Here is a 27,890-nt window from a genome sequence, read left to right on the forward strand (position 1 = left end):
CCCCTTCTATTTGCTGTGAAGTGATGGGAACAGATGCCATCATTTTAATGTATAGATTTTTAATGTGTAGTCTTTTGAATGTTGACTTTAAACCAGCCTTTTCACTTTCCTCTTTCACTGTCATCAGGAGGCTCTTTAGTTCCTCTTTGCTTTCTGCCATTAGAGAGGCAATCTGCATATATGAGGTTATTGATATTTTCCCAGAAATCTGGATTCCAGCTTGTGGTTCATCCAGACCGGCACCTGGCACTGCATAGAAGTTAAGCAGGGTGACAATATACAGCCTTGTTGTACTCCTTTCCAAATTTTGTACCACTCAGTTTTTCCATATCCAGTTCTAACTGTTGCTTCCTGACCCACATACAAGTTTCTCAGGAGACAGGTAAGGTGGTCTAGTATTCCCATCTCTTGAATTTTCCACAGGTTGTTGTGATCTACACAAGTCAAAGGCTTTAGCATAGTCAGTGAAGCAGAAGTAGATGTTTTTCTGGAACTCCCATGCTTTTTCCATGATCCAATAAATATTGGCAATTTGATCTGTGGTTCCTCTGCCTTTTCTAAACCCAGCTTGAACATCTGGAAGTTCTTGGTTCATGTACTGGTGTTGAAGCCTAGCTTGAAGGATTTTGAGCATAACCTTATTAGAATGTGAAGTGAGCAGGAAGTTCTGTTACCATCTTTTTTTTTTTTTTTTTGCCAGTAAACAACTTAGTCTTTTATTTGCCCAAGGCCAGCTGTTGCAGGCACTGAGGCCCCAGGATTTCCAGAAGGGATGGAGGGGTGGGGGTGCGCCATCCTGCCTCCCAGGTGCTGCCTGCCCCATCCTGCTTCCTGCAGGAGTGGGAGAGTAGATGAACTGCACACTTGTGTCATCAAGTATCTCCTCAATTTTATGTGTCGGTTGCTTGGTCGTGTTTGACTCTGTGACCCCATGGACTGTAGCCGGCAAGGTTCCTCTGTCCAAGGGATTCTCCAGGCAAGAGTACTAGAGTGGGTTGCCATGTTACCTTAATAATTGTTTCTTTTTATTCACTGCAAGGACTGCATTGGTAGATAATTTCAGTTATCAACTATAGATTATTTGCGATAATGTGTTTCGTGTCAGGATAGTGTTAAAATTCTTAATTGTAAAAACCTGTATTTTTACTGTTACTATTGTGTTGCATTAAATTTGTCATGATACAAAAGTAGTTCATTGAACAGTAAAATTAATGATGAAATAGTGCAATACAAAATAACTCTGTAAGTGTAAATGTTGAATAGGGCTACAGTTTGAATATACACCATGAATCTTTATGAGCTAGGGGACAAAATAATTTATAGGACTGTTGACTTGGCATCATAGCTGAAAATGAGAAGTTCAAATAAGAAATATAGTGCTGACTGTTTGAAAAGTGGACTTTATTGGATTTTATTGTAATGATCCCTAAGGGTATTGTTTCTTGTGATATGCTGTCCTATGGTGGCACAAAGCCATAAAACTTCGACATCTTTTTTTTTTCTTTTTTTTGGCAGTTCACTTGGCTTGTGGGACTCAGTTACCCACCTAGGGACTGATCCTGGGCAATGGCAGTGAAAGTCCAGAATCCTAACAACTAGGTACCAGGGAACGCCCCACAATTTTAAAACAAAGTATGGCTACCTCTCTGTTAAATCAAATGGTATTTTCCAGAGTAAGTGTAGGAAACTGATTAATTTTGTCAGTAAAGGTAGAGAGGAGACCAGAACTACAAAAATATTGTTCAAAATTGTACTTCTTAGAGCAAAATCATACAAGTTACATTGCCAAGACGACACTTGAATAACCAGCTTAAGCTTAGATAATGGTAAGTGTTGTGTTTGGAGAAAAAGCAGTATAAGCTTTGGGAACAGTTCTTTTTATCAGGAGATCCTTCTCAAAGTTAGTAAAGAAAATGACTATGACTCACACTTTGACTGTCCAGTGAAAAGCTGGAAACAGTTTTTATCCTTCTCACTGTTTTGGGATAATTATTAATTAAAAAACTATTATGTCTTGTTTATAATTTTAAAAATTAAAGTGAATTTCTAGCTAACTGTGGTAGATATAACTCATGTTTACTTTCCACTACTTCCTCAAAATTGTTAGTAAATGGATTTTTAAAAAAGGATAAGTGTACTTCTGCTTTAATCTATCATGGCGTAACAGGGATCACATTTACCCTGCCACTGTAAACAACCAGAAACTGCACAAAATGTATGCAACACCTGTTTTCTGATGTTGGACTAGAAGTAGTACAGGATTGTGATTCCTGAGGGAAGAGAGACAAATGAAGTGAGCTCTGTCGTCACCTAGGCTTTTACCTAGAGGTACATTCTGGATCATGGAGCAGGGTCTGGCGGGGGTCGCAAGTGTAGCACAGTGGTCTCACTGACTGGTGGGGACAGAGATTGGAGGTCAGGGAGGTTGACGTAGCTAAAAATTGTGAGGAAGAATTCCATGCAAGAGACAGTTATGCAGAAAAAGAGCTCCAGAAATGTTAAATCTTTTCTGAATACCAAGAAATAATACTAAGAAACAATGGTGAAAACCTTTCTAAATTTGATAAATATGCTAAGACAGTGATCTAAGAAGCTTGGTGAACCCCAAGCAGGATAAAACTGCAAACCCTGAAACTCACACTGAACCCCATCATAATCAAGTTGCTGAAAACCAATGATAGAGAAATCTTAAAAGCAGCTAGAGGGAAGAAAGACAGTATGCACAGAAAACCAAAGGTAAGGATCACTGTAGACTAAAGCTATGCAAGCCAGAGACAACAGAATGGCATCTTTAAGGTGCTAAAGAAAATGATAGCTTGGAAATATGTGAAAGCATTCTTCAAAAGTGAAGGCAAGAGAATTCCCTGGTGGCCCAGCAGTTATGACTCAGTGCTTTTGCTGCCGGGGCCCAAGTTCAATCCTTGGTTGGGCAACTAACATCCTACAGACCACATGGTCTGGCCAATAAAAACCCCAAACAAACAACAAGAAAAACAAAACTGAAGGCAAAACAATAGTTTTTTTTCTAACAAATAAAGTTGAAATAATTTATAAGTTATTCAGGCAGAAGGAAAAAATCAGGTGGAAATGTGGATCTACACAAAGGAATGAAGAGTACTTGAAATGGCATAAATGTGAGTAAATATAAAAGACTATCTTCCTTCTCATTAAAATTTTTATTTAAAATACAATTGACTATTTAAAGCAAAAATTATATGCATGCCAGGGTTTAGATGATATATAGAAGTGAAATGTATGACAATAGTAGCACAGATGGAAGGGATGAGATGATAGTTATAAAGTTTATTATTAGGTTTTTACGTTATATTTCAAGTGATATTATTTGAAGGTGCAATGTGATAGATAAAATATGCATATTTTAAACCCTAGAGCACTCACTTAAAAAAAAAAAAGCAAAAACAAAACCCCAAACCAAAAAGGAAAAGCAGAGAACTATAGCTGATAAGGGAGAGGGCAATGGCACTCCACTCCAGTACTGTTGCCCGGAAAATCCCATGGATGGAGGAGCCTGGTAGGCTGCTGTCCATGGGGTCGCTAAGAGTCAGACACGACTGAGCGACTTCACTTTCACTTTTCACTCATTGGAGAAGGAAATGTCAACCCACTCCAGTGTTCTTGCCTGGAGAATCCCATGGGCAGAGAAGCCTGGTAGGCTGCAGTCCATGGGGTCACACAGAGTCGGACACGACTGAAGCGACTTAGCAGCAGCATAGCTGATAAATCAGTATTGGAGATAAATTGGAGTGCTAAAAACACTTAATATAAAATTAGGCAGGCAAAAAGGGAAAACAAAAAATAAAAAACAAATATGAAGATGATATACTTAAACCCAACCATATTAATTATTATCAAATATAAAGGTCTAAATACCCCAATTATAAGGCAGAGATAGACTTTTATCCAGTTAGGATAAAAAAACAAAACCCGACTGTGCTCTGTCTAGAGGGAATCTATCTTAAATATAAATACACAGGTAGATTAAAAGTAAAAGGATGGAAGTTATACCATGCAAACACCAATCAGAAAAAAGCTAGCATGACTATATTAATAGCAAAGGATATCTTAGAACAAGAAATTTCATATGGAATAAAGAAGGTCATTTCATAGTAGTTGAGAGTACAGTTCATCAGGAGGACATAACAGTTCTAAATGTGTGTACATCCAATAACAAAGCTTCAAAATACATGCAACAAAAACTGATAAAGAAATTAACAAACCGACTGTTATTGTTAGAGGTTTCAACATTCCTCCTTTAGTAAATAATAGGATAAACTGGCAATATCAGTAGGGATTTGGATGATGATGATAATACTATCAACCAACATGACCCAACTGACATTTACAGAACACTCTACTCAACAACAGCATTAGGCATGTTATGAATTAGAAAACAAGTCTCAATAAACGTAAAACATTACAATCATACAGAGTATGTTTTCTAATAAGAATGGAATTTAAAAGTATTAACAAAGAAATTTGGTACAAAAAAAAAAAAGCATATCTTTAAATAATGTAAGGATCAAATTAGAAATCACAAAAGAAATTTTAAAATACTTTGAATAAAGATGAAGAAACTTTTCAGAATTCATGGGATACAGCTTAGTAGATATGTATAGCTTAGAAAAGAAGAAAGTTCTCCAATCAGTGATTGAGGCTTTCACCTTAAGAAATTAGGAGAAAAGAAGCAATTTGAGTCCAAAGGAAGTGGAAGGAAGGAAATAATAAAAGTCAGAAAACAGAAAAAGAAAGGAAATTAATGAAATAAAAAATTTAGGTTTTTTTAAATCAATAAAGTTGCAACATTACATAGAATGATCAAGAAAAAAGACAAATTTCCAGTATCTATAAGAAAAAGAGAAAACACTACTAAAACCCTGTTAATTAAGGAGATAATAAAAAGATATTATGAATAACTGTGCAAATATGTTTGACAGCTTAGATGAAATGGAAAAATTCCTTGGAAGACAGTTTTCCAATACTGACTCAAGAAGAAACATTTCCGAATATCCATGTATCAATGAAAGTGATTAAATTCCTATTAAGAAATGTTTTCACAAAGAAAACTCCTAGGCCCAGATGGTATTATTGGTGAATTCTGCCAAAAATTTAAGAGCTAATACCAATCCTTTAGCCCTGAAGAACTTTCAGAAAATAGAATTGGATAGTATACTTTCCAGTTCATTTTATGAGACTGATATTAAACCAGACAAAGAAAAAAATTATAAAGCAATGTCCCTTAGGAACAGGCAAAAATCTTTAACAAACTATTAAGCAGCAATATATTATTAATAAAAGGTAAATATGTCATGATTCAGTAGGACTTATCCCAGGGATGCAAGGTTTTTAAGTATCAATAAGTATAATTTACATTAGCAGAAATAAAGAAAAAATATCTTTTAGATATGCATGAAAGCCTTTTGGTAAAACTCAACATCCATTATGAAAATCTTACAGTAAACTGAATACCATGGAACTTCTTCAACTTGATAAAGGTTTTCCATGAAAACCTACATTTTATTCTTAATAGTGAAAGACTATTTTCCCTCTAAGATCTAAGGATGAATGCTCTCACCACTGTCATTCCTTTTTTTTCTTAATAGTCTGTTTTTGGTTGAGCTGGGTCTTCATTGCTGCACGTGGCGCTTCCGCTAGCTGTGGAGCAAGGGCCGCTCTTTATTGTGGTGTACGGTTCTCACTGTGGTGGCTTCTCTTGTGAAGCACAGGCCCTAGGACACTGGCTGCAGTGGTTGCAGCCTGCAGCTTCAGCAGTTGTGGTTCTCTGGCTTAGCTGCTCCATGGCATATGAAATCTTCCCAGACCAGGGATTGAACCCGTGTCCCCTGCACTGGCGGGCAAATTCTTATCTACTGTACTGCCTGGCAAGTCCACCACTGCTCTTTTTTTCCACCACTTACTTTTTAATATTGTTGTGAAGATCCTATCCAGGGTGATAAGGCAAGACATAGAGATTGGCAAAGAAGAAATACTATTATTTACAGATGACATGGTTAACTCTGTAGAAAATTCTGATTCTATAGAAAAGCTGCTAGAACTAATGTAAAATTCACAAGATACAAGGTCAATATATAAAAATTATTTTTCTTTATACCAGCAATGAATACTTGGAGACGAAAACTTTAAAATACCACTTATCATAACATAAGGCTTCCCTGGTGGCTCAGGTGGAAAAGAATCCACTTGTGAGAGACATGGGTTGGGAAGATGTCCTGGAGAAGGGAATGGCAACCCACTCCTGGATTCTTGCATGGGAAATCGCATGTACAGAGCAGCCTGCCAGGCTACAGTCTGTGGGGTCACAAAGAGTCGGACAGGAGTGAGCGACTAACACTACAGTAACATAAAAAATACTTGGGTAGGGGTGAATACTCAGGTCGGGTAGTTGTGTGCATGTGGGGGTGGGGTATATGGGAACTCACTGTGCTTGGATTTTGCCATGAATCTAAAACTGCTCTAAAAACTAAAGTTTATTATTTCAAAAAAACACATGAAATATTCAGGGACACATTTTCCAAGATTTATGTGAGACTTGTATACTAAAAATTACAAAACACTGCTAAGATAAAGTAAAGGAGACCTAAATAAATGGAGAGGTATGACATGTTCATGAATCTGAAGACTTAATATTTCTGAGACATCCATTTCTCCAAACTGACCTGTAAATTCAATGCAATCATAATCAAGCTGATTCTAAAATTTCTAGTGTAATGCAAAAGTGCTAAAATGGCCAAAACAATTTTGAAAAGAACAGAGAAGGAAGTCTTACACTACTTAATTTGAAGACATACTATAAAGTTACAGTTATCAAGACATTCTTGGTACTGGCATAAAGATAGATTATATGGGTCAATAGAAGATAATGAGAGTTGTTAACAGACCCAAACATGTATAGTAAATTGACTTTTTTTTAAAAGATGGCTCTTTTTTCTTTCTTTTTTTAAAAAGATTATTTATTTATTTATGGCTGCGCTAGGACTTCGTTGCTGCACATGGGCTTTCTTCAGTTGCTGTGAGCAGGGGCTACTCTTTGTGGTGTGCAGGCTTCTTGTGTGGTGTAGCAACTAGTTGCGGAGTACTGGTTCTAGGTACGTGGGCTAGTTGTTGTGGAGTACAGGCTCTAGGTGTGCGGGCTTGAGTTGTTGCAGCACTCGGGCTCAGCAGTTGTGCTGCATGGGTTAGTTGCTTTGTGGCATGTGGAATCTTCCCGGACCAGGGATTGAACCTGTGTCCTCTGCATTGGCACCAGTGGTCCACTGGACCACCAGGAAGTTCTGTAGTCAGTGATTTTTGACAAAGTGTCTGAGGTATTTCAGTGGGGAAAAGGAAAATCTTTTCAAGAAATGACGCTGTATCAACTGGATAGCTATATGGAAATAACCTTATCCCTAACCTTCCACCATGCACAAAAAGTAACAGAAATGTAAAGAAAGTAAAGCTTAAATTATAAAGCTTTTATATAGAAGAAAACTTAAGAGAAAAAATTTCACAACTCTGGAGTAGGCAAATATTTCTTCAGTAGGATACAAAAACCACAAATGAAAATTTAAAGAATTTACCAAAATTTAAAGAACCTAGGTGAACTAGCCCAAGTAAGAAGCAAATGTACTTACAGAGGTGATGAAAGGAATGCCTCAGATAACTGTGCAGCAGAACTAGAGGCATCCTGTGCAGATTGGAACAGAAAGGCTCTGGGAAAGCTGAGTTCAAGGGATGGATAGACTTCTGATGTGTTTAAATAGGAGTGGAGATGAACAGGGTGGAGAGTTTGGTAATGGATTAGTGAAAGATGCATAAAAACTAAGAAAACTAAGACAAGTACTAATTCTAGTTACTAGTTGTAAGAGGAGGAATGAGAAACCATAGTGCATGGCCTGCCTGTAATAGCATTATAGGTGATAAAAATGTAAACACTGAATATTACTCTAATTAGAAATGATATTGAAAGGATGGAAGAGGGAAAATGTGGAGTGTCAGGTATGTGGTGGTTTCTAGTAGTGGTACAAGACTTACATCCTCATCTTCTATAAGCATGTTAGTTATACAGAGTGGGAAGGCAGGGAAGGGAATGCAGAAGGTGGCTGTTTTTCATAATGTCTTGTAGAATATTTTGAGTTTCTTGAACTATGCATATGAACATGATTTGAAGCCTCATACTGCCACTTACTAATTGTGTGACTTTGATCGCTTAACCTCTCCGTGCCTCAGTTACATCTTTTGTTGAAAATTAGTGTAATACTTGTGCTTTCCTCAGAAAGTTGTTTTAGAGTGAACTAATTTAATCTATGCAAAATACTTGGGACAGTGTTTGGTACAAAGTAAGTGCGTGAATTTTGTACAGCCTTTACTTTGAAAAGTATTACAATAAAAACAAAAATTGTGCTGAATCTTAAAAGCTTTTACCTGATGTTGTGGCCTCTGTGTATTTACCTAATATTGCTGATCTCTTTATCTTTAAGTCCTGTTAAATAAATAACCCTGTGAGGAATGTATTTTTATTATTTTCCATTTTCAAATAAGCTGAGGCTCAGAGAAGTTAACCACCTACCCATGATCAACGAGCTAGTTATTACCAATAGCCCCAGTGTTAGGATTTCAACTGGGCCAACCTGGCCACAAATCCCAGCCTTTTCCCATTTGCCTTCCAGGCTCACAGTTTACGGAATGTTTCACAACCCAAGGTAGGCCACAAGTTTCTGTGGGGGAGTGAGGGAGTGAACAGAGTACAGTCCTACATACCTCACAGAGAAACTGCACAGGGCATCATGGAACACACTCAGTGAGTAATCACAGATGGGGAGGCCTGGTCCATGGTGAGTGCTCAATAATATATGTTAAATGAATGCATGAGTGTGTAGGATTCTGAAGCCCTGGGTAGATTTCTTTTTTCTTAATATATATATTTCATTGAAGTATAGTTGACTTACAGTGTTTCAGGTACACAGCAAGGTGATTCAGGTATACATATACACATATATCATTTTTGAAATTATTTTCCATTATAGGCTATTACAAGATACTGACTATAGTTCCCAATGCTATACACAGCATATGTTGCATATCTATTTTTAAATTATAAATCTAGCATTCTATTCATATTAAGTCAAACAAATGAAATAAAAATGTCATCAAGTTTTTAGTTAGGCAAAAATGCATATATTTTCTAAAATATATATATTATACATATTACATATATATATATATAAGCTTTTCTACTATGTTTGATAAGGAACAACAAGAAAAAAAAGATGGAGAAATTGGAAAACATAAACTAAATGAATTGGGAGCACTGAATATGAAATAGAAAAAGTGAAACAAACTAGATAAAAGTAAAAGATAATCGTATAGTCCAGTTGTTTTTGAACATGAATACTCATCAGAAACATAGCTGGTGCTCTGGAGAAAAAAAAAAATGCCAATACCTGGGCATTTACATTTTTCAGAAAATTTCAAGATAATTCTGATATGCATCCGGGTCTTAAAAAGTGATTACAGGTTTTTCTGTTAAATCCTAGTTTTGGTGATACAGAATTCTATTACTTTTCTTTTGACCAGTGGTATTGAGTAATAGTTACATAATCACAATAGTAAAAGATGTTTATCAGTTTTTACAATGAATAGTGAAGTCGCTCAGTCGTGTCCGACTCTTTGCGACCCCGAGGACCGTAGCCTACCAGGCTTCTCCGTCCATGGGATTCTCCAGGCAAGAATACTGGAGTGGGTTACCATTTCCTTCTCCAGGATGTTCCCGACCCAGGGATCAAACCCGGGTATCCCACGTTGGAGGCAGACGCTTTAACCTCTGAGCCACCAGGGAAGCCCCACAATCAATAGCCAGACAGAAAATAAAAGATAATTCCCATTGCAAGCCATAATGGGAACATGATTAACTTAACAATATAAAATAATTACATAGAATTTGGGGGGTGTCAAACAGAGTGATGTGGTAAGTGGAAGTGCTTACATGCACAGGTTTTCATCTGCTGGGCAGATTTTAAAGTGCTCCTCAGATGACCCTATATGCGAGACAGCAAAAGAGACAAAGATGTAAAGAACAGACTTTTGGACTCTGGGAGAAGGCAAGAGTGGGATGATTTGAGAGAATAGCATTGAAACATGTATATTACCACATGTGAAACAGATCGCCAGTCCAGGTCCGATGCATGAGACAGGGCACTCAGGGCTGGTGCACTGGGATGACCCTGAGTGATAGGATGGGGAGGAAGGTTCAGGATGGGGGACACATGTACATCCATGGCTGATTCATATCAATGTATGGCAAAAACCACAATAATATTGTAAAGTAATTAGCTTCCAATTAAAATTAATTAAAACAAAGTGCTCCTCAGGAATGCAGGCTGTGGCGGGGGGTGGGGTGGTGGTGGTGGTGGTGAGGAAACAGTTTCAGGGGAGACTCTAAAGCTCCACGCTGCTCTGTCAGGCCTGCCCACCCCCATCCCAGGGCATGAAGCTGAACAAGCTGAAGACTGAGTGTGACATTTATCCAGGCAGATAATTCCATATACTCCTAAAAAATAAATTAACCCAGAATTTTAATTTGGGGTCCTCATAGTAATGCTAACTTATTTCTCCCACTCCTCCCACCCAGATGTCCCAGAACCTTACTTCTCTCACCAACATGAGCGAGCTCACTTTCTTGGCATTTCACTTTTCACAAAAAAACTCAAGGCTTTAATCACAGAAAGAACAAAGTTGTGACATGTGTGTTTGCTGGTTTGTTGAGTTGAAACTCTCAGAAATGGGTTAGAAAGATCTTCAGCAAATGCTTCTTCCACTTAGTAAATATTCCTTCTCTGTCCTAGAGGTCTTCCCTGAGAAATTTCTAATGCAACTGAGCTGTTTTCCCAAACTCTAGAAAACCAAGGACTGCTGGGTGGCCCTATGATCTTTTAACCTCTAACCAAGCCTGGATGCTTCAAACAAAAATTTCTGAGCCTTAAAACCAAATTGTTCTGACTCAAATCCAAACCCTGTCTACAAGTTCAGCTCTCTTTGTGGCAGTGACCCTTGTTCTAAAACGGAAGTGGGGGTGGAGGTGGAGGAATCTCAGTTTAGCTCACCCAGACAGGGCGGCTGCCCTGATCCCAGGTGGGTTTTGATTAAGAGAGTCCTGTTTTGTGCTCCTCTCTCTCTCTTCAAAGCTCATTGAACTTTTTTGTTGCCATAGACTATGAGTTTGAAACCTGGTTTCTAGCAATCTCTCTGCTAAAAGTGGCTTGAACTTGTGTCAACTCTGGGTCTTAGTCTGTGCTTTCTTATAGTCAGGGATTTAGACCAGCCCAGTGCTTATCAACCCACTCCAGTATTCTTGCCTGGAGAATCCGGGGACAGAGGAGCCTGGTGGGCTGGGGTCTATGGGGTCGCACAGAGTCAGACATGACTGAAGGTGACTTAGCAGCAGCAGCAGCGCTTTTCATATCCTTTCCCAGAGTTTCAAGACTCTTGCAAAGGAAATCTATCTGGATGCCGATACAGAAAAGAGGTAGAGTTGCTTGACTTCTGAGGGTGGACTCTCTCCCCTACCATGTGGCCATATTGAATACAGTTTTAAAATTCAGTTTTAATTTTTTCCCCGAAAGATGGATAATATGTTAATAGGATAATGGGAGAAAGAAAATAAAGAGGTAAGAATGTGGGAGGGAGGGAGTTAACAAATCACTGGCTATGCTTTCCATATAAAAAAATGGAGATAGGTAGTATAATAGAAGATATTAGTATACTGTTTCTCTGAAATGTCTTACAAATTATGATATGAAATTTTATTGTTGTTTGTATGCCAACTCGAATAACATTATAGTTAAGTGAACACTGTCTTGGCTGTATGACTCTAGCAGGTCAGGGCTCAGGATGGGTATCCATCCAGGGACCTGGCTTTTCCTGCCCATCTAAATAATAAAAGTTTTCACTGCTACAGCACTTCAATTTATGCTGTCTTACTTTTGTGATAGGCTCTGTGAGCTTGGTTGAGTCAAGGGTCACCAGAAAATAACCAGCTTCCACTTTCTTTAATTATGCAAACTAGAGCTAGGCGACTGAGATCTTGCCTTTGGTCTGCAAGACACAGGGAGTTTTGCAAGCCCTAGGGGAGTGCAGAATTTCCTGAAGATGTTGCAAGGTGGCTGACTTTCTTCTGAAGTCATGCAATATTCTCCTTTGCTTTAGTTATGAGTGCAGAGGTGCTGGGAAGCAAACTGAAAACTAGCACCTTGACCAGGCTTTTCTCCATAGGTCCACCAGAGGCGAGGCAGGCTCATTGAGAGAGAAGAGCTTGGTGCCACTGCTTTCAGCTAAGGTACTGTGACCCAGTTCCACCTCAGAGGCCCCCAGGAGCCTGTTTAAACCTCATTCAGCCCTTTCTAGGCACATTTCAGATGAAAGTCACCCCTGCTCCTCACTCCACCCTCAGCCCAACAGAGGTGGCCTTCTAGACATCCTTCCTCCTTTTTTTCTGCCAGGCTTATAATGTGAAACTCTTGGAAGATTTTCAAACTTCACAGTGGTATCACTTTCCTTGAGTTTAGGTAAATCTTTATAGAGAATGGATCCTGTTCCCTAATGAGTAGGAAGATTACCTAGTATTTGGACATGACCATAAGCAGAAGATGCTAAATAATACCTTATAGAGATTCCACTAAAATATTAAGCCTAGAGAGGATTTTAAGTGTTTGAGTATACGAAGGGAAGGGAATTATTCAAATGGAAAGATTTTTTTTTTAAAGTCACCATTGCCTGAATATAACAGCATATGGGCTAGTTGCTGAAGTACTTAAATAGAAAGTGAAACTGAATCATACTGTTTACTTTTCAGAGTAAAAGCTATTGAGAATAAAAATTTTCCCTGAAAGAGCAACAGGGATTTTGTAAAATATTCCTTTCTGTTCTTTGAAATTCAGAGTTCATATGAAAACCTGGGGGTTATGCCTTATTGAAGTAACACTTCAATAATGAAGAATGCCACATGGGGTGAAGGAGTAGTGTTCTGGAGAGAAGACCAGTGTGTGCTCTGAGTCAGCAGAGCACATGACTGAACTACAGATGGGGTCAGACACCCAAGGCCTAGGGAAGCAGCTGCTAAATCTTGTATCAGTTGAGAGCTTAGTAAATGGCAATACCAGTGTTTAGAGGGGTCTCACAATGCATTTTAGAGTTAGCTTAGGTGAGCTGGAACTCAGTGTGTATCGAAGGGCCTAGAGAGAGTACAGGAAAAGTTAGGCAAAGAACAGATATATAAGGGCAAAAAAAGGATCTTTCTTAAGAAAATTAATTTTTAAGTTTTTCATTTTAGGGTGGTTTGCTCACTTTCCCTCCTGTGTGCTTGAAAATAAATTACTGCCCCAATAAAGTTCTAATTCATTTAGCCTGGATGGGTCATGGTGGAGAGTTCTGACAAAACATGGTCCACTGGAGAGTGAATGGCAAACCACTTCAGTATTCTTGCCTAGAGAACCCCATGAACAGTATGAAAAAGCAAAAAGCTATGACACTGAAAAATGAACTCCCCAGGTTGGTAGATGTCCAATATGCTACTGGAGAAGAGTAGAGAAATAACTCCAGAAAGAATGAAGACACGGAGCAAAAGCAAAAACACCACCCAGCTGTGGATGTGATGGGTGATGGAAACAAGGTCCGATGCTGTAAAGAGCAATACTGCATAGGAACCTGGAATGTTAGTTCCATGAATCAAGGCAAATTAGAAGTTGTCAAACAAGATGGCAAGACTGAACATCAACATTTTAGGAATCAGTGAACTAAAATGGTCTGGAATGGGTGAATTTAACTCAGATGACCATTATATATTTACTACTGTGGGCAAGAATCCCTTAGAAGAAATGGAGTAGCCATCATACTCAACAAAAGAGTCTGAAATGCAGTAGTCAGATGCAATCTCAAAAACGACAGAATGATCTCTGTTTCCAAGGCAAATCATTCAATATCACAGCAATCCAAGTCTATGGCTGGACCAGTAATGCTGAAGAAGTTAAGTTGAATGGTTCTATGAAGACCTACAAGACCTTCTAGACTAACACCCAAAAATTTGTCCTCTTAATTATAGGGAACTGGAATGCAAAAGTAGGAAGTCAAGTTACCTGGACTAACAGGCAAATTTGGCCTTGGAGTACAAAAAGAAGCAGGTCAAAGGCTGATAGAGTTTTGCCAAGAGAACGCACTGGTCATAGCACACACCCTCTTCCAACAACACAAGAGAAGACTCTACACATGGACATCACCAGATGGTCAATACCAAAATCAGATTGATTATATTCTCTGCAGCCAAAGATGGAGAAGCTCTATACAGTCAGCAAAAACAAGACCAGGAGCTGACTGTGGCTTAGATCATGAACTGCTTATTGCCAAATTCAGACTTAAATTGAAGAAAGTAGGACAATCACTAGGCCATTCAGGTATGACCTAAATTAAATCCCTTATGATTATACAGTGGAAATGACAAATAGATTCAAGGGATTAGATCTGACAAGAGTGCCTGAAGAACTATAAATAGAGGTTTGTGACATTGTACAGGAGGCAGTGATCAAGACCATCCCCAAGAAAAAGAAACACAAATGAAAAAGGGAAAATGGTTGTCTGATGAGGCCTTAACAAATAACTAAGAGAAGAAGAGAAGCTAAAGGCAAAGGAGAAAAGAAAGATATACCCATTTGAATGCAGAGTTCAAAGAATAGCAAGGAGAGATAAGAAAGCCTTTCTCAGTGATCAATGCAAAGATATAGAGGAAAACAATAGAATGGGAAAGACTAGAGATGTCTTCAAGAAAATTAGAGATACCAGGGGAACATTTCATGCAAAGATGAGCACAATAAAGGACAGAAATGGTATGGACCTAACAGAAGCAGAAGTTATTAAGGAGATGTAGCAAGAATACACAGAACTATACTAAAAGACTCTGATGCTGGGAGGGGTTGGGGGCAAGAGAAGAAGGGGACAACAGAGGATGAGATGGCTGGATGGCATCACTGACTCGATGGACATGAGTCTGAGTGAACTCCGGGAGTTGGTGATGGACAGGGAGGCCTGGAGTGCTGCGATTCATGGGGTCACAAAGAGTTGGACACAACTGAGCGACCTGATCTGATCTGATCTGATACAAAAAAGATCTTCATGACGCAGATAACTATGATAGTATGATTACTCACCTAGAGCCAGACATCCTGGAATGCGAAGTCAAGTGGGCCTTAGGAAGCATCACTACAAACAAAGCTAGTGGAGGTCATGGAATTCCAGTTGAGCTATTCCAAATCCTAAAAGATGATGCTGTGAAAGTGCTGCACTCAATATGCCAGCAAATCTGGAAAACTCAGCAGTGGCCACGGGACTGGAAAAGGTCAGTTTTCATTCTAATCCTAAAGAAAGGCAATGCCAAAGAATGTTCAAACTAGCGCACAACTGCACTCACCTCACACGCTAAACAAAGTAATGCTCAAAATTCTCCAAGCCAGGCTTCAACAGTAGGTGAACCGTGAACTTCCAGATGTTCAAGCTGGATTTAGAAAAGGCTGAGGAACCAGAGATCAAATTGCCAACATCTGCTGGATCATCAAAAAAGCAAGAGTTTCAGAAAAACATCTATTTCAGCTTTATTGACTATGCCAAACCTTTGACTGTGTGGATCACAACAAACTGGAAAATTCTTCAAGAGATGGGAATACCAGACCGCCTGACCTGCTTCCTGAGAAATCTGTATTCAGGTCAAGAAGCAACAGTTAGAACTGGACATGAAACAACAGACTGGTTCCAAATCAGGAAAGGAATACATCAAGGGTGTATTTTATCAATCTGCTTATTTAACTTATATGCAGAGTACATCATGGGAAATGCCAGGCTGGATGAAGCACAAGTTGGGATCAAGATTGCCAGGAGAAATACCAATAACCTCAGGTATACAAATGAGCACACTCATGGCAGAAAGCGAAGGAGAACTGAACAGCCTCTTGATGAAAGTGAAAGAGGAGTGAAAAAATTGGCTTCAGTTCAGTTCAGTCGCCTAGTCGTGTCCGACTCGTTGCGACCCCATGAACTGCAGCACACCAGGCCTCCCTGTCCATCACCAACTCCTGGAGTTCACTCAAACTCATGTCCATCGAGTCAGTGATGCCATCCAGCTGTCTCATCCTCTGTCGTCCCCTTCTCCTCCTGCCCCCAATCCCTCCCAGAATCAGAGTCTTTTCTAATGAGTCAGCTCTTCCCATGAGGTGGCCAAAGTACTGGAGTTTCAGCTTTAGCATCATTCCTTTCAAAGAACACCCAGGGCTGATCTCCTTCAGAATGGACTGGTTGGATCTCCTTGCAGTCCATGGGACTCTCAAGAGTCTTCTCCAACACCACAGTTCAAAAGTATCAATTCTTTGGCACTCAGCTTTCTTCACAGTCCAACTCTCACATCCATACATGACTACTGGAAAAACCATAGCCTTGATTAGACCTAAAGCTCAACATTCAGAAAACTAAGATCGTAGCATCTGGTCCCCTTCAGCTCAGTTCAGTTCAGTCGCTCATTCGTGTCCGACTCTTTGCGACCCCACGAATTGCAGCACGCCAGGCCACCCTCTCCATCACCAACTCCTGGAGTTCACTCAAACTCATGTCCATCGAGTTGTGATGTCATCCAGCCATCTCATCCTCTGTTGTCCCCTTCTCCTCCTGCCCCCAGTCCCTCCCAGCATCAGGGTCTTTTCCAATGAGTCAACTCTTTGCATGAGGTGGCCAAAGTTTTGGAGTTTCAGCTTTTGCATCAGTCCTTCCAATGAACACCCAGGACTGATCTCCTTTAGAATGGACTGGTTGGATCTCCTTGCAGTCCAGGGGACTCTCAAGAGTCTTCTCCAACACTACAGTTCAAAAGCATCAATTCTTCGGTGCTCAGCTTTCTTCACAGTCCAACTCTCACATCCATACATGACCACTGGAAAAACCAGACTAGACTGACTTGGTTTAGTCAAAAAACTTGACTAGATGGACCTTTGTTGGCAAAGTAATGTCTCTGCTTTTGAATATGCTATCTAGGTTGGTCATAACTTTCCTTCCAAGGAGTAAGCGTCTTTTAATTTCATGGCTGCAGTCACCATCTGCAGTGATTTTGGAGCCCAGAAAAATAAAGTCTGACACTGTTTCCACTGTTTCCCCATCTATTTCCCATGAAGTGATGGGACCAGATGCCATGATCTTAGTTTTCTGAATGTTGAGCTTTAATCCAACTTTTTCACTCTCTTTCACTTTCATCAAGAGGCTTTTTAGTTCCTCTTCACTTTCTGCCATAAGGGTGGTGTCATCTGCATATCTGAGGTTATTGAGATTTCTCCTGGCAATCTTGATTCCAGCTTGTGCTTCTTCCAGCCCAGCGTTTCTCATGACATACTCCTTTTCCTATTTGGAACCAGTCTGTTGTTCCATGTCCAATTCATGGCCCCATCACTTCATGGGAAATAGATGGGGAAACAGTGGAAACAGAGCCTGACTTTATTTTTTTGGGCTCCAAAATCACTGCAGATGGTGACTGCAACCATGAAATTAAAAGACGCTTGCTCCTTGGAAGAAAACCTATGACCAACCTAGACAGCATATTAAAAAGCAGAGACATTACTTTACCAACAAAGTCCTGTCTAGTCAAAGCTATGGTTTTTCCAGTAGTCATGTATGGATGTGAGAGTTGGACTAAAGAAAGCTGAGCACCTAAGAATTTATGTTTTTGACCTGTGGTGTTGAAGACGACTCTTGAGAGTCCCTTGGACTGCAAGGGGATCCAACCAGTCTCTCCTAAAGGAAATCAGTCCTGAATATTCATTGGAATGACTGATGCTGAAGCTGAAACTCCACCGAAATACTTCGGCCACCTGATGTGAAGAACCAACTCATTGGAAAAGATCCTGATGCTGGGAAGGATTGAAGGCAGGAGCAGAAGGGGACGACAGAGGATGAGATGGTTGGGTGGCGTCACTGATGTGATGGACATGAGTTTGAGTAGGCTGAGGGATTTGGTGATGGACAGGGAGGCTGGTGTGCTGCAGTCCGTGGGGTTGCCAAGAGTCGGACACGACTGAGTGACTGAACTGAACTGAACCAAAACTCTAGTTGATCCTTTCTTTTTAATCATGTTTGCCATTTTCCTCAGTTTTCTCTAATTTCAGATGTCTTTGTCTTGAGAAGAACACACCCTGGGTCTTACCTACCTCAGGGACTTTCTTCTTGAAGCTGCCCCTGCCTGGACCATACCCTCCCTCCCCTCCTAGCTCTCTGACATCTCTCTCCACTTCATAACTCCCATCCATTCTTCCATGCCATCACAAATGTCCCCTCCTATCTCTGACCCCCACAGCATACCCTGTGCCTTTTAGGTGGTAATATCATATAATTTAATGTCTAAATCAGAATACTTTTGGAAATAAAAGAGGGTACTTGTAATTAATGATGATGCTGAACTTACAGTTATATACTCGGGACTATCCCAGGCAAGCTAGGATGGATGTTCCTCTTCAGTGCATTTACCGTAGTCTTGCCTCTCCCATCATAGTCAACAAGAGAGTCGGAAATGCAGTACTTGGATTCAATCTCAAAAAATGACACCTGATGTGAAGAGCTGACTCATTTGAAAGACCCTGATGCTGGGAAAGATTGAGGGCGGGAGGAGAAGGGGACAACAGAGGATGAGATGGTTGGATGGCATCACCGACTCGATGGACATGAGTTTGGGTGAACTCCAGGAGTGGTAATGGACAGGGAGGCCTGGCGTGCTGCAGTCCACGGGGTTGCAAAGAGTCGGACACGACTGAGCGACTGAACTGAACTGCCTCTTCTACAGGCAGGCTGAAGATTCTGAGGGCAGTGACGGTCTCATCTTTCCATCCCTTCTCATATCCAGTTAGTACTTTTTAAAAAATAAACTTTTTATTTTGAAATAATTTTAGATTTCTAGAAAGTGACAAAGAGTTCCTGTTTATCCCTTACCCAAATTCCCCCACTGTTTACATTTACATTACCATGATACATTTGTTAAAATTAACAACTGCCTTGGTTTATTGCTATTAATTAAACTTCAGACTCTATTTGGATTTCACCAGTTTTTCCATTAATGTCCTCTTCCTGTTCTGACTCAGACTACGTCACGACGCTGCATTTGGTTTACATGGCTCCCCTAGGATGTGACAATATTTCATTCTTTCCTTGTTTTTCATGACAGTCTTGAGGTACTCACAAAATTTCCTGCAGAAATGTCCTCCAAACTTGATTTGTCTTTTCCCATGGTTAGACTGAGGTTATGTTTTTAGGGGAAGAATGCCACAGAGGTGAAGCACCCTTTTCATCATATGTATCAGGGTGACACATGCACACGGCATCACTGAGGATGTGAGCTTTCATCATTTGGGAAAGGTGTTCTTCCTTGCCCTGTGCTGTTCACTGGGAGCAAGTCACTGAGTTTAAGAATATCTGCCTCTACCTCCTGGAAGGCACAGTATCTATGTGTTTTTTTTTTCTGGCTGTCTTGGGTCTTCACTGTGGTGTGCAGGCTTCTCTAGTTGTGGCAAGTGGACTTAGCTGCCCTGTGGCACGTGGGCTGTTAGTTCACCAGCCAGAGATGGAATCTGCGCCCCCTGCATTAGAAGGTAGATTCTTTTTTTAAAAAAATTAAAGCATTTTATTTTTGGCAGTGCTGAGTCTTTGCTGCTGCTCAGGATTTCTTCTAGTCGTGGCGAGTCGTGGCTACTTTCCAGTTGTGGTGTGTAGGCTTCTCACTATGGTGGCTTCTCTTATTGCGGAGCATGGGCTTCAGTAATTGTGGCTCCCAGGCTCTAAAGCACAGGCTCAGTACCTGCAGCACACAGAATTAGCTGTTCAGTGGCATGTGGTATCTTCCTGGATCAGGAATGAACCTGTTTCTCCTGCATTGGCAGGCAGATTCTTTATCACTGAGCCAACAGGAAAGCCCCTAGAAAGTGGATTCTTAACCACTGGACCACCAGGGAAGTCCATACATATAGTTTTATTCATTTATTTGTTTCAAAACTGATTCTTTTCTGACAACCTTATCTCTGTTTTCAGTTTAAGAGCCTATGGAAGAACAGCTTAAGACCACCCAGTAATTGTTCCCACCCATTCAGTGGCCTGACTAGTGGGAGCTTCAGACCAGCCTTCAGTGGCAGGCTGAGCACTCCAGTGTTCTGTAGGCAACAACTGAATAGGCACAGAGGACACCAGCCTGTCTTCAGGCTAGCCTGTAACCTCAGGCTACAATGAACTCAGTAGCTAGAGCAGTTCATTTGCTTGGAAATGCCTCCAGTCACAGCCTTTTGAGCATGCCTTGCTCTTCTTTTTCAGTCTTCTCAGGATCTCTGAGTAAGTAGAGATCAGACATGACCTGTGTGATCACTAAGACTGTGCAGAACACTTCCCAGACCAGTATCCACTACATCAGGCCTACTGAGTGAGCTCCCTTGTCATTGCAGGGGATGAGTGTCCACACAGCAAAAAGGAGAATGTGTTACACAAAGTGATGGTAGACAGGCTAATATAAGAGGCTGGTGGTAAGCCCTAGGGTAATATCACCAGAAAAATGAGGCTCCCAGAAGCTGTCTGGATCTGATTAGTGTACGTTCCAGGAGTGAAGTACCTGGGGAGTAGCTCCAGTGGCGGCAGCAACAAACTTCAGTGAAGTCTGCTGGCCAGTTTCCCTGAAGGATGACGACAGTCACATCAACCAGTTTTTCAATGGTAACAATGGCATGAACTGTCAGCCTCTCCCAAGTCGTCTTTAGATTCCTGATATAGATGCCATCACTTTGCCTTTTGTACATGCAATGTTCCACTTGGAAGTCAAGGTTTGTACCACTTACGTGGGTTCCTGCTGCTAGGAATTTGAGGACATCCTCCTCTTTCATATACAGGACACCGAGAACTGTACACATCATGAAAATTTCCCTTTAAGATATGGGGATAGAGGACAATGCCATATGGATCCCTCTCTGGGTAGTACAGAAGGACTCCTTATATATTACTTGGAGTTCTTCTGTAAGGAAGATGTGTCTCTTCTACCTCATTTATTTTTCAATCACTTATATCAGTATGTATATTTCTTTTATACTTTGGGTCACGATTCAGTACTATATTGTTATTATTTCATTGTTGGAATTATCATGGCATTGGCCACTGGGAGCTTTCAGGTTGGTTTCTGTGTCTCTTTGACATACCTTCTTTTGGTTTTTGAGCACTTGCTTACCTTAAAGAATCTGCCTGATGCAGGAGGATCTGGATTTGATCCCCGGGTTGGGAAGATCCCTTGGAGAAGGAAATGGCAACCTACTCCAGTATTCTCGCCTGGGAAATCTCATGGACAGAGGAGCCCGGTGGGCTCCATAAACTGAATCCTACTCAGGTGTTCCCAAGTTAACATACACGTGGCAGAGGCAGTAGTGGTCCATTTGGGCATCAGTCCACTTGGTTTCTGTTTCTGGTGAGCTACTGGCCCTTCACCTGAGGCCCTAGACCTGCAGGCTGTGGGAGATAACTAAAGAGGTGTTTCTGGGCCCAGGGAGGGAAGCAGTGGGATACAGCAGCTGCTTCTCCTCTTTATCCTGGAGAGCTGCCACTAATAGGTTAGAGGGAAGGGCCCTTTCAGGTATGATTTTTCAAAATTTATTTTAAAAAACTGTGGTATAAGTGACATTTATTTTGCAATTTTAGCTTTATCTGAATTAACAAATTTATAAAAATAGTATCATGTGTTTAAATGCATAGAAAATGTGTTCATACACTGCAGTATTTCAGTGGAGTCAAAATTGATTATTTTGCTGAGTAAGTTCTTGTAAATAATATATGCTGTTGTTCAGTCACCAAGTCAGGTCCAACTCTTTGCAATCCCATGGACTGCAGCATGCCAGGCTCCTCTGTCCTTCCCTATCTCCCAGAGTTTGGTCAAATTCATGTCCATTAAGTCAGTGATGCCATCCAACCATCTCATCCTGTTGCCCCCTTCGCCTTTGCCTTCAATCTTTCCCAGTATCAGGGTCTTTTCCAGTGAGTTGGCTCTCTGCATCAAGTGGCCAAAGTATTGGAGCTTCAGCTTTACCAGTATTCAGTGAATATTCATGGTTAATTTCCTTTTGGATTGACTGGTTTGATCTCCTTGAAGTCCGAGGGACTCTCAAGAGTATACAGCAAATTAAATTATTTAGTAATGTGAAATGTTACTTCATTTTATTTTTAATTGAAGTATAGTTTATTTACAATATTGGTCTCAGGTATACAACATAGTAATTCAATACTGTTATAGATAATACTATATTTAAAGTTAATAAAATAATGGCTATATTTTCCTATACAATATGTCCCTGTACCTTATTTTATACACGGTGTAGTTTGTACCTCTTAATCCCCTACCTTTACTTTTCCCCTCCTATCTTCCTTCTTCTCACTGGTAACCACTAGTTTGTCTCTGTATCCGTGAATCTGTTTCTCTAGTTATATACATTTGTTTTTTTAGATCCTTCATATAAGTGATGAATGTCTTTCTGATTTATTTCACCAAGCATAATACGATACCACCCTTATGGCAGAAAGTGAAGAGGAACTAAAAATAAAAAGCCTCTTGATGAAAGTGAAAGAGGAGAGTGAAAAAGTTGGCTTAAAGCTCAACATTCAGAAAACTAAGATCATGGCATCTGGTCCCACCACTTCATGGCAAATAGACGGGGAAACAGTGGAAACAGTGTCAGACTTTATTTTTTTGGGCTCCCAAATCACTGCAGATGGTGACTGCAGCCATGAAATTAAAAGACGCTTACTCCTTGGAAGGAAAGTTATGACCAACCTAGATAGCATATTCAAAAGCAGAGACATTACTTTGCCAACAAAGGTCCATCTAGTCAAGGCTATGGTTTTTCCAGTGGTCATGTATGGATGTGAGAGTTGGACTGTGAAGAAGGCTGAGTGCCGAAGAATTGATGCTTTTGAACTGTGGTGTTGGAGAAGACTCTTGAGAGTCCCTTGGACTGCAAGGAGATCCAACCAGTCCATTCTGAAGGAGATCAGCCCTGGGATTTCTTTGGAAGGAATGATGCTAAAGCTGAAGCTCCAGTACTTTGGCCACCTCATGTGAAGAGTTGACTCATTGGAAAAGACTCTGATGCTGGGAGGGATTGGGGGCAGGAGGAGAAGGGGACGACAGAGGATGAGATGGCTGGATGGCACCACTGACTCGATGGGCGTGAGTCTGAGTGAACTCCGGGAGTTGGTGATGGACAGGGAGGCCTGGCGTGCTGCGATTCATGGGGTCGCAGAGTCGGACACAACTGAGCGACTGAACTGAACTGAATCTGGATATAAGCTGTTTATCAAATATGATTTGGAAATATTTACCCAGTCTGGTTTGTCAATTTACTTTTTTTCCTATTGGATTGGCCAAAAAGTTTGGGGTTTACTGTAACATTGTATAAAAAAGCTGAACAAACATTATGGCCAATGCAGTATTATGTAAGTTGTTTCAGGTGTACATTGCTCAGGACCACTTTGTAGAATAGCAAGCTTCTTTAAAAGAATAAAGACTAGACTACCAAAAAGCCTTAAATTGTATTTATTGACCTCATTCTTTACTGTGTTCTTTAGAATCTAGAGTTCAACTATGAAACTAAAATGGGACTTCTCTCAATTTTCTAGTCAACTGATAATACAACTGGTATCATCCAGAAAAATTACAGCTTGTTATATTTTCTCAAATATTCAAGTTTCTGTTTATTTCAACTTTTATTTTCATATAAATAAAAATACTATGTCTTATACCTAGGATGCAAGGATTTGGTTATCCTTGTTGGGATAATGGTTCTCTATCTGTGGAAGTCACTCTGTCCGGTGATAACTAATAAGTAGCTCTGCTGCTAAGTCACTTCAGTTGTGTCCGACTACTCTGTGCGACCCCATAGACAGCAGCCCACCAGGGTCCCCCGTCCCTGGGATTCTCCAGGCAAGAACACTGGAGTGGGTAATAAGTAACTCTAGCTATACAATTATTGTGGCTAGAATTCCAGAGATGGTGAATGGAAGCTCATCTATTCGGTCTTCATGGAATATACCTGGGAAGGAAAAATGACACTTGAATAAAACACCTAAAGTATTCTCACCAGTTTTGGGGAACACTGTGTTGTCTTTCCAATATACGTTCCACTTCCCCCCATTATGAAGCAATAACGGTTTGGGTAATTCATACTTGGCTCGAGGAGTAGACCCTGATCTAGGTCAATAAGAAAATCTCTCTCCTATTCCTTGCTAGAATTACTGGGTTAAGCTCATAGCATTTCATAGCCACGTGGATTAGTTCAGAAGAGCCCTCAATTAGTGCGAAAAGTTGAAGACTCTCACTAGGACAGTGTGATCTGCCATAAAACTGAGAACTACTGAATGATTCTGCTGCCTCTGGTAGATTGTAAAATGGCCCCCAGTGACCTCTGCCTTCTGGTATTCATTCCCTTATACAACCCACTCACCTTCAATGTGGGCCGAACCTAGTGATTCGTTTCTAACTAGTCACAGGATACAGAAAAAGTGATGGATGTTACTTCTGAGACTAGGTGCAAAAGGACTGTGGCTTTCATCTTGCATTTCCTCTCACTTGCTCACTCTTGGGGAAGCCACATGTCGAGCTGTGGGCCACTATGGAGTGGTCCATATGGCAAGGAACTGGGAGAGGTCTTTATAGACAACAAAGAGCGAGAAACTGAGGCCCTAAGTTCAGCCCGAGAAGAACTAAGTCCTGCCAATAACCACATGAGTGAGCTTAGAAGGACTTCTTTCTCTACTTGAGCCTTCAGATGACACTGCAGCCCTGTCAGGGAGCTTTAATACAACCTCATGAGAGACTGAAGCAGAGGCCCTAAGCTAAATTGTGCCCAGATTCCTGACTCCCAGAAACACATTAAAAAAAAAAGTTTGTTGTTTTAAGCCACTTAATTTTATAATAATTTGTTAAGCAGCAAAAGATACTATCATAAAAAAGTTAGTTTGAGCTTTTTTTTCCTGTTATTTGTAACTGAAAGCACATTAACATATACTAGCTAGTAGTACAGAGAAGGCGATGGCACCCACTCCAGTGCTCCTGCCCGGAGGAGCCCAGGGACAGGGGGCCTGGTGGGCTGCAGTCCATGGGGTCGCTAAGAGTCGGACACGACTGAGCGATTTCACTTTCACTTTTCACTTTCATGCATTGGAGAAGGAAATGGCAACCCACGCCAGTGTTCTTGCCTAGAGGATCCCAGGGACGGGGGAGGTGGGCTGCCGTCTATGGGGTCGCACAGAGTCTGACATGACTGAAGTGACTTAGCAGCAGCAGCTAGTAGTAATCTAATCTTGCAAAGGCTATAAGACATTGAACACAAATAATTTTGTGAACTTAAGGTTTACAAATATACAAACAAAAAACCCCCCACCTACCCATTCACAACCATCTTCATTTCTCATATGGAAAATTATACAATAAGGCCTCATTCATTCAGTATCCCTTATAATATTGAGGAAGTCTGGGCAAAGATTCACCTTTAATTACTTACACAAATAAACAATGTAAAGACAACAACAACAACAACACTGATCACAGGGCAACTATTAAGTCCACTTAAAACATCTACTGTTTAGGGAATTCTCTGTCAGGACTCAGCACTTTCATTGCCAGGGCCTGGATTGGATCCTTAAAAAAACTTTAACACCATTTGTTCATATACAAGAATTAAATATGCTAATTTAAAAGGGTTCTTAATTGATACATATTCATTAAAGCAGATCTGCAAGGACATCAGGTTAGGCATACTTTGTTCTTAGTCTGTCTGGAAAAGCAACCTTTCAACCAATGGACATAGGGTATCATGAATTGAGGGGTATGATTAATTCAATATTCTGTACCTGAAGCTCAATAAAACAAACAAAAAAACGAAACTCAAAACTTACTCTATTCTTAGAAGGGCGTTTGAAGTGCTGCTTCCACTAGCCAAGCTGAGTTCACTGCCTAAATAAAAGCCTTTGCTTTAGAGGGTTCTCAGGGGAGCAGGGTTGCATGAACTGGTCACTAGGTGTAAGTCTGGAGGCAGTAACAGTGCTAAGTCCTTATGTTCTATTTTCTAGGAGGTTCAATGAAAGGATAATGGCATTCTTTCTTGTCTGCCAAAATATACCTCTCAAATATCCTTGTCATATATTCAAAGATTTGCTTCATAGAGTTTTTTTTAACAAAATTTCAAGTATCAAAATGTAAAATGATATCAATCTGTAGTGTGCTTCTGGGAGGAGACAAGATTTGAGATAGAAGTGAGGGGGGAATTTTGCTTTTTAAAATTATACACACAGTTCTGTATTGTTTAATTTTGACAAGCTTGTATTACTTTTATAATTTAAAAAATATTTGAAAACTTTAAAAAAAGGAAATGCTCCATAAGGGGATCTCATTCATGGTTTAGAATGAATTTCCTTTAATCATAACATTAACTTAATACCTATCTGAGCACTTCAGAGTATGTGAAATAGAAAGTAAAGGGAAGAAGAGACGGAAAGTTGTGGATAAGGGAAGGGACATTCATATGGGCAGAGACAGAAATGTGGGATAGTAGAAGAGGGCTATGTATCTGGGAACAGGGTGAGGAATCAACAAAGCCAGACTTTTAAACTCACAAGCTTATCTGTACATGAGATGACTAAGGTATTGGCTGGGCTGAAGAGGGAAGTAGGGTGAGGATATTCTCAAAGATCATTGCAGTATTTGGTTGAAGTAAACTGCTACTTCCTGGGCAAAAACTTATCAGATGGGACATGCAGGGTGGGATGGTCCAGATTTGAGTATGAAGCTGATAGTGGGGAGTTTCCTGGATTGTAAGAAACAGAACTAACTGTGGTATCCTATAAAGGAAAAATAACAAAAAGATGGGACACGGAGTAACAAGAGTGGACAGGAATTGACTGGGGCAGCTGGGAACTCAGGGATATTGTAATCTACCATAGCAAGCTGAAGACGTATGGAGGTCTCTAGTTGGTTTTTAAAATTTCCAATATGAAAACAGAGTCCAAACGGGCAACAAATAAAAAAACAAACAAAAAACTAAAGTAAAACAAGTCAACGCACCATTCTGGTTAACAGCTGGTTCTAAATATGATGGTTAAACTTTCAAGGTCTTCATTTTTTAAATGCAATTCTTCAAGCAGGGTGGTCATGAACTGTGTAAACATCACATTTTCCTGAGAAAGCTTCTGAATGCCAAGAGTTGAGGTCAATCTGAAACACCAAAAATATTAAATGCATATCCATGAAATTGCAAGGACTAAGGGGCTCCAGTCTTTAACATGGCAGAAGGGATTTTTCTGAGAATAATGAAGTCTCTCTGATTTAGCAAAATCCACAGAGAGAGGATCTTCTACTAAAGCTGAAGAGAAATCTCATGAAAAAACTGAAAGACCAAACATACTGTTACATAAGGAAAGAAGCTTAAAAGCCTTAATCTGAAACATGTTAGTCATTATGTCAGCAAAAGCTACCAAAATTCTGCTCAGAAAAGAACGTTAATGAAGTCTTTCCACATGAGGAAAGGAGGTTGTGTAGAGAAGCTTAGAGCTGAGAATTGCTTAAAAAAACATAATTTGTATCAACTGTTTAGGTTATATCACTTGAAAAACAGACAACAAACCAAAAGATTGCCTTTGGATGAAACCTTATCATTTTAATTTATTTTTTAAACATTTTTATTTTTGTAATACTGAACAGACAAATTGCATCTTACAAGGTACTTAATACAAAACTTCAGAAGGAAAACAAAGCTTTCTTCTCTAACCATTTCCAGTAACTATCCCTAAAGACTGAT

The 27,890-nt window shown here is 40.2% G+C and overlaps 1 protein-coding gene and 1 pseudogene across 12 annotated transcripts in view; both read right to left on the bottom strand.

Annotated features, from left to right (window-relative positions):
* The window catches only part of RPAP2 (RNA polymerase II associated protein 2), a 127,468-nt gene that overhangs the window by 18,171 nt on the left and 81,407 nt on the right, over positions 1-27,890 (bottom strand). For 2 of the 12 annotated variants that reach the window (XM_061411206.1, XM_061411210.1), the window contains exon 12: positions 27,158-27,307. The exons of 1 other annotated variant lie outside the window; for it this stretch is intronic. In XM_061411206.1, the coding sequence (XP_061267190.1) occupies positions 27,166-27,307 (142 nt within the window). In that variant the 3' untranslated portion in view covers positions 27,158-27,165. Of the gene's footprint in view, positions 1-1,384; positions 5,960-9,267; positions 10,239-18,928; positions 19,877-23,616; positions 27,308-27,890 lie in introns of those variants that run through there. 9 more of the 12 variants (XM_061411202.1, XM_061411214.1, XR_009735355.1 and 6 more) reach the window with 7 other exon arrangements.
* Positions 19,887-23,523, bottom strand: LOC133244283 (small ribosomal subunit protein uS2B-like; annotated as a pseudogene).

This window comes from Bos javanicus, chromosome 3 (assembly GCF_032452875.1).
Source record: "Bos javanicus breed banteng chromosome 3, ARS-OSU_banteng_1.0, whole genome shotgun sequence".
NCBI classification, from domain to species: Eukaryota; Metazoa; Chordata; class Mammalia; order Artiodactyla; family Bovidae; genus Bos; species Bos javanicus.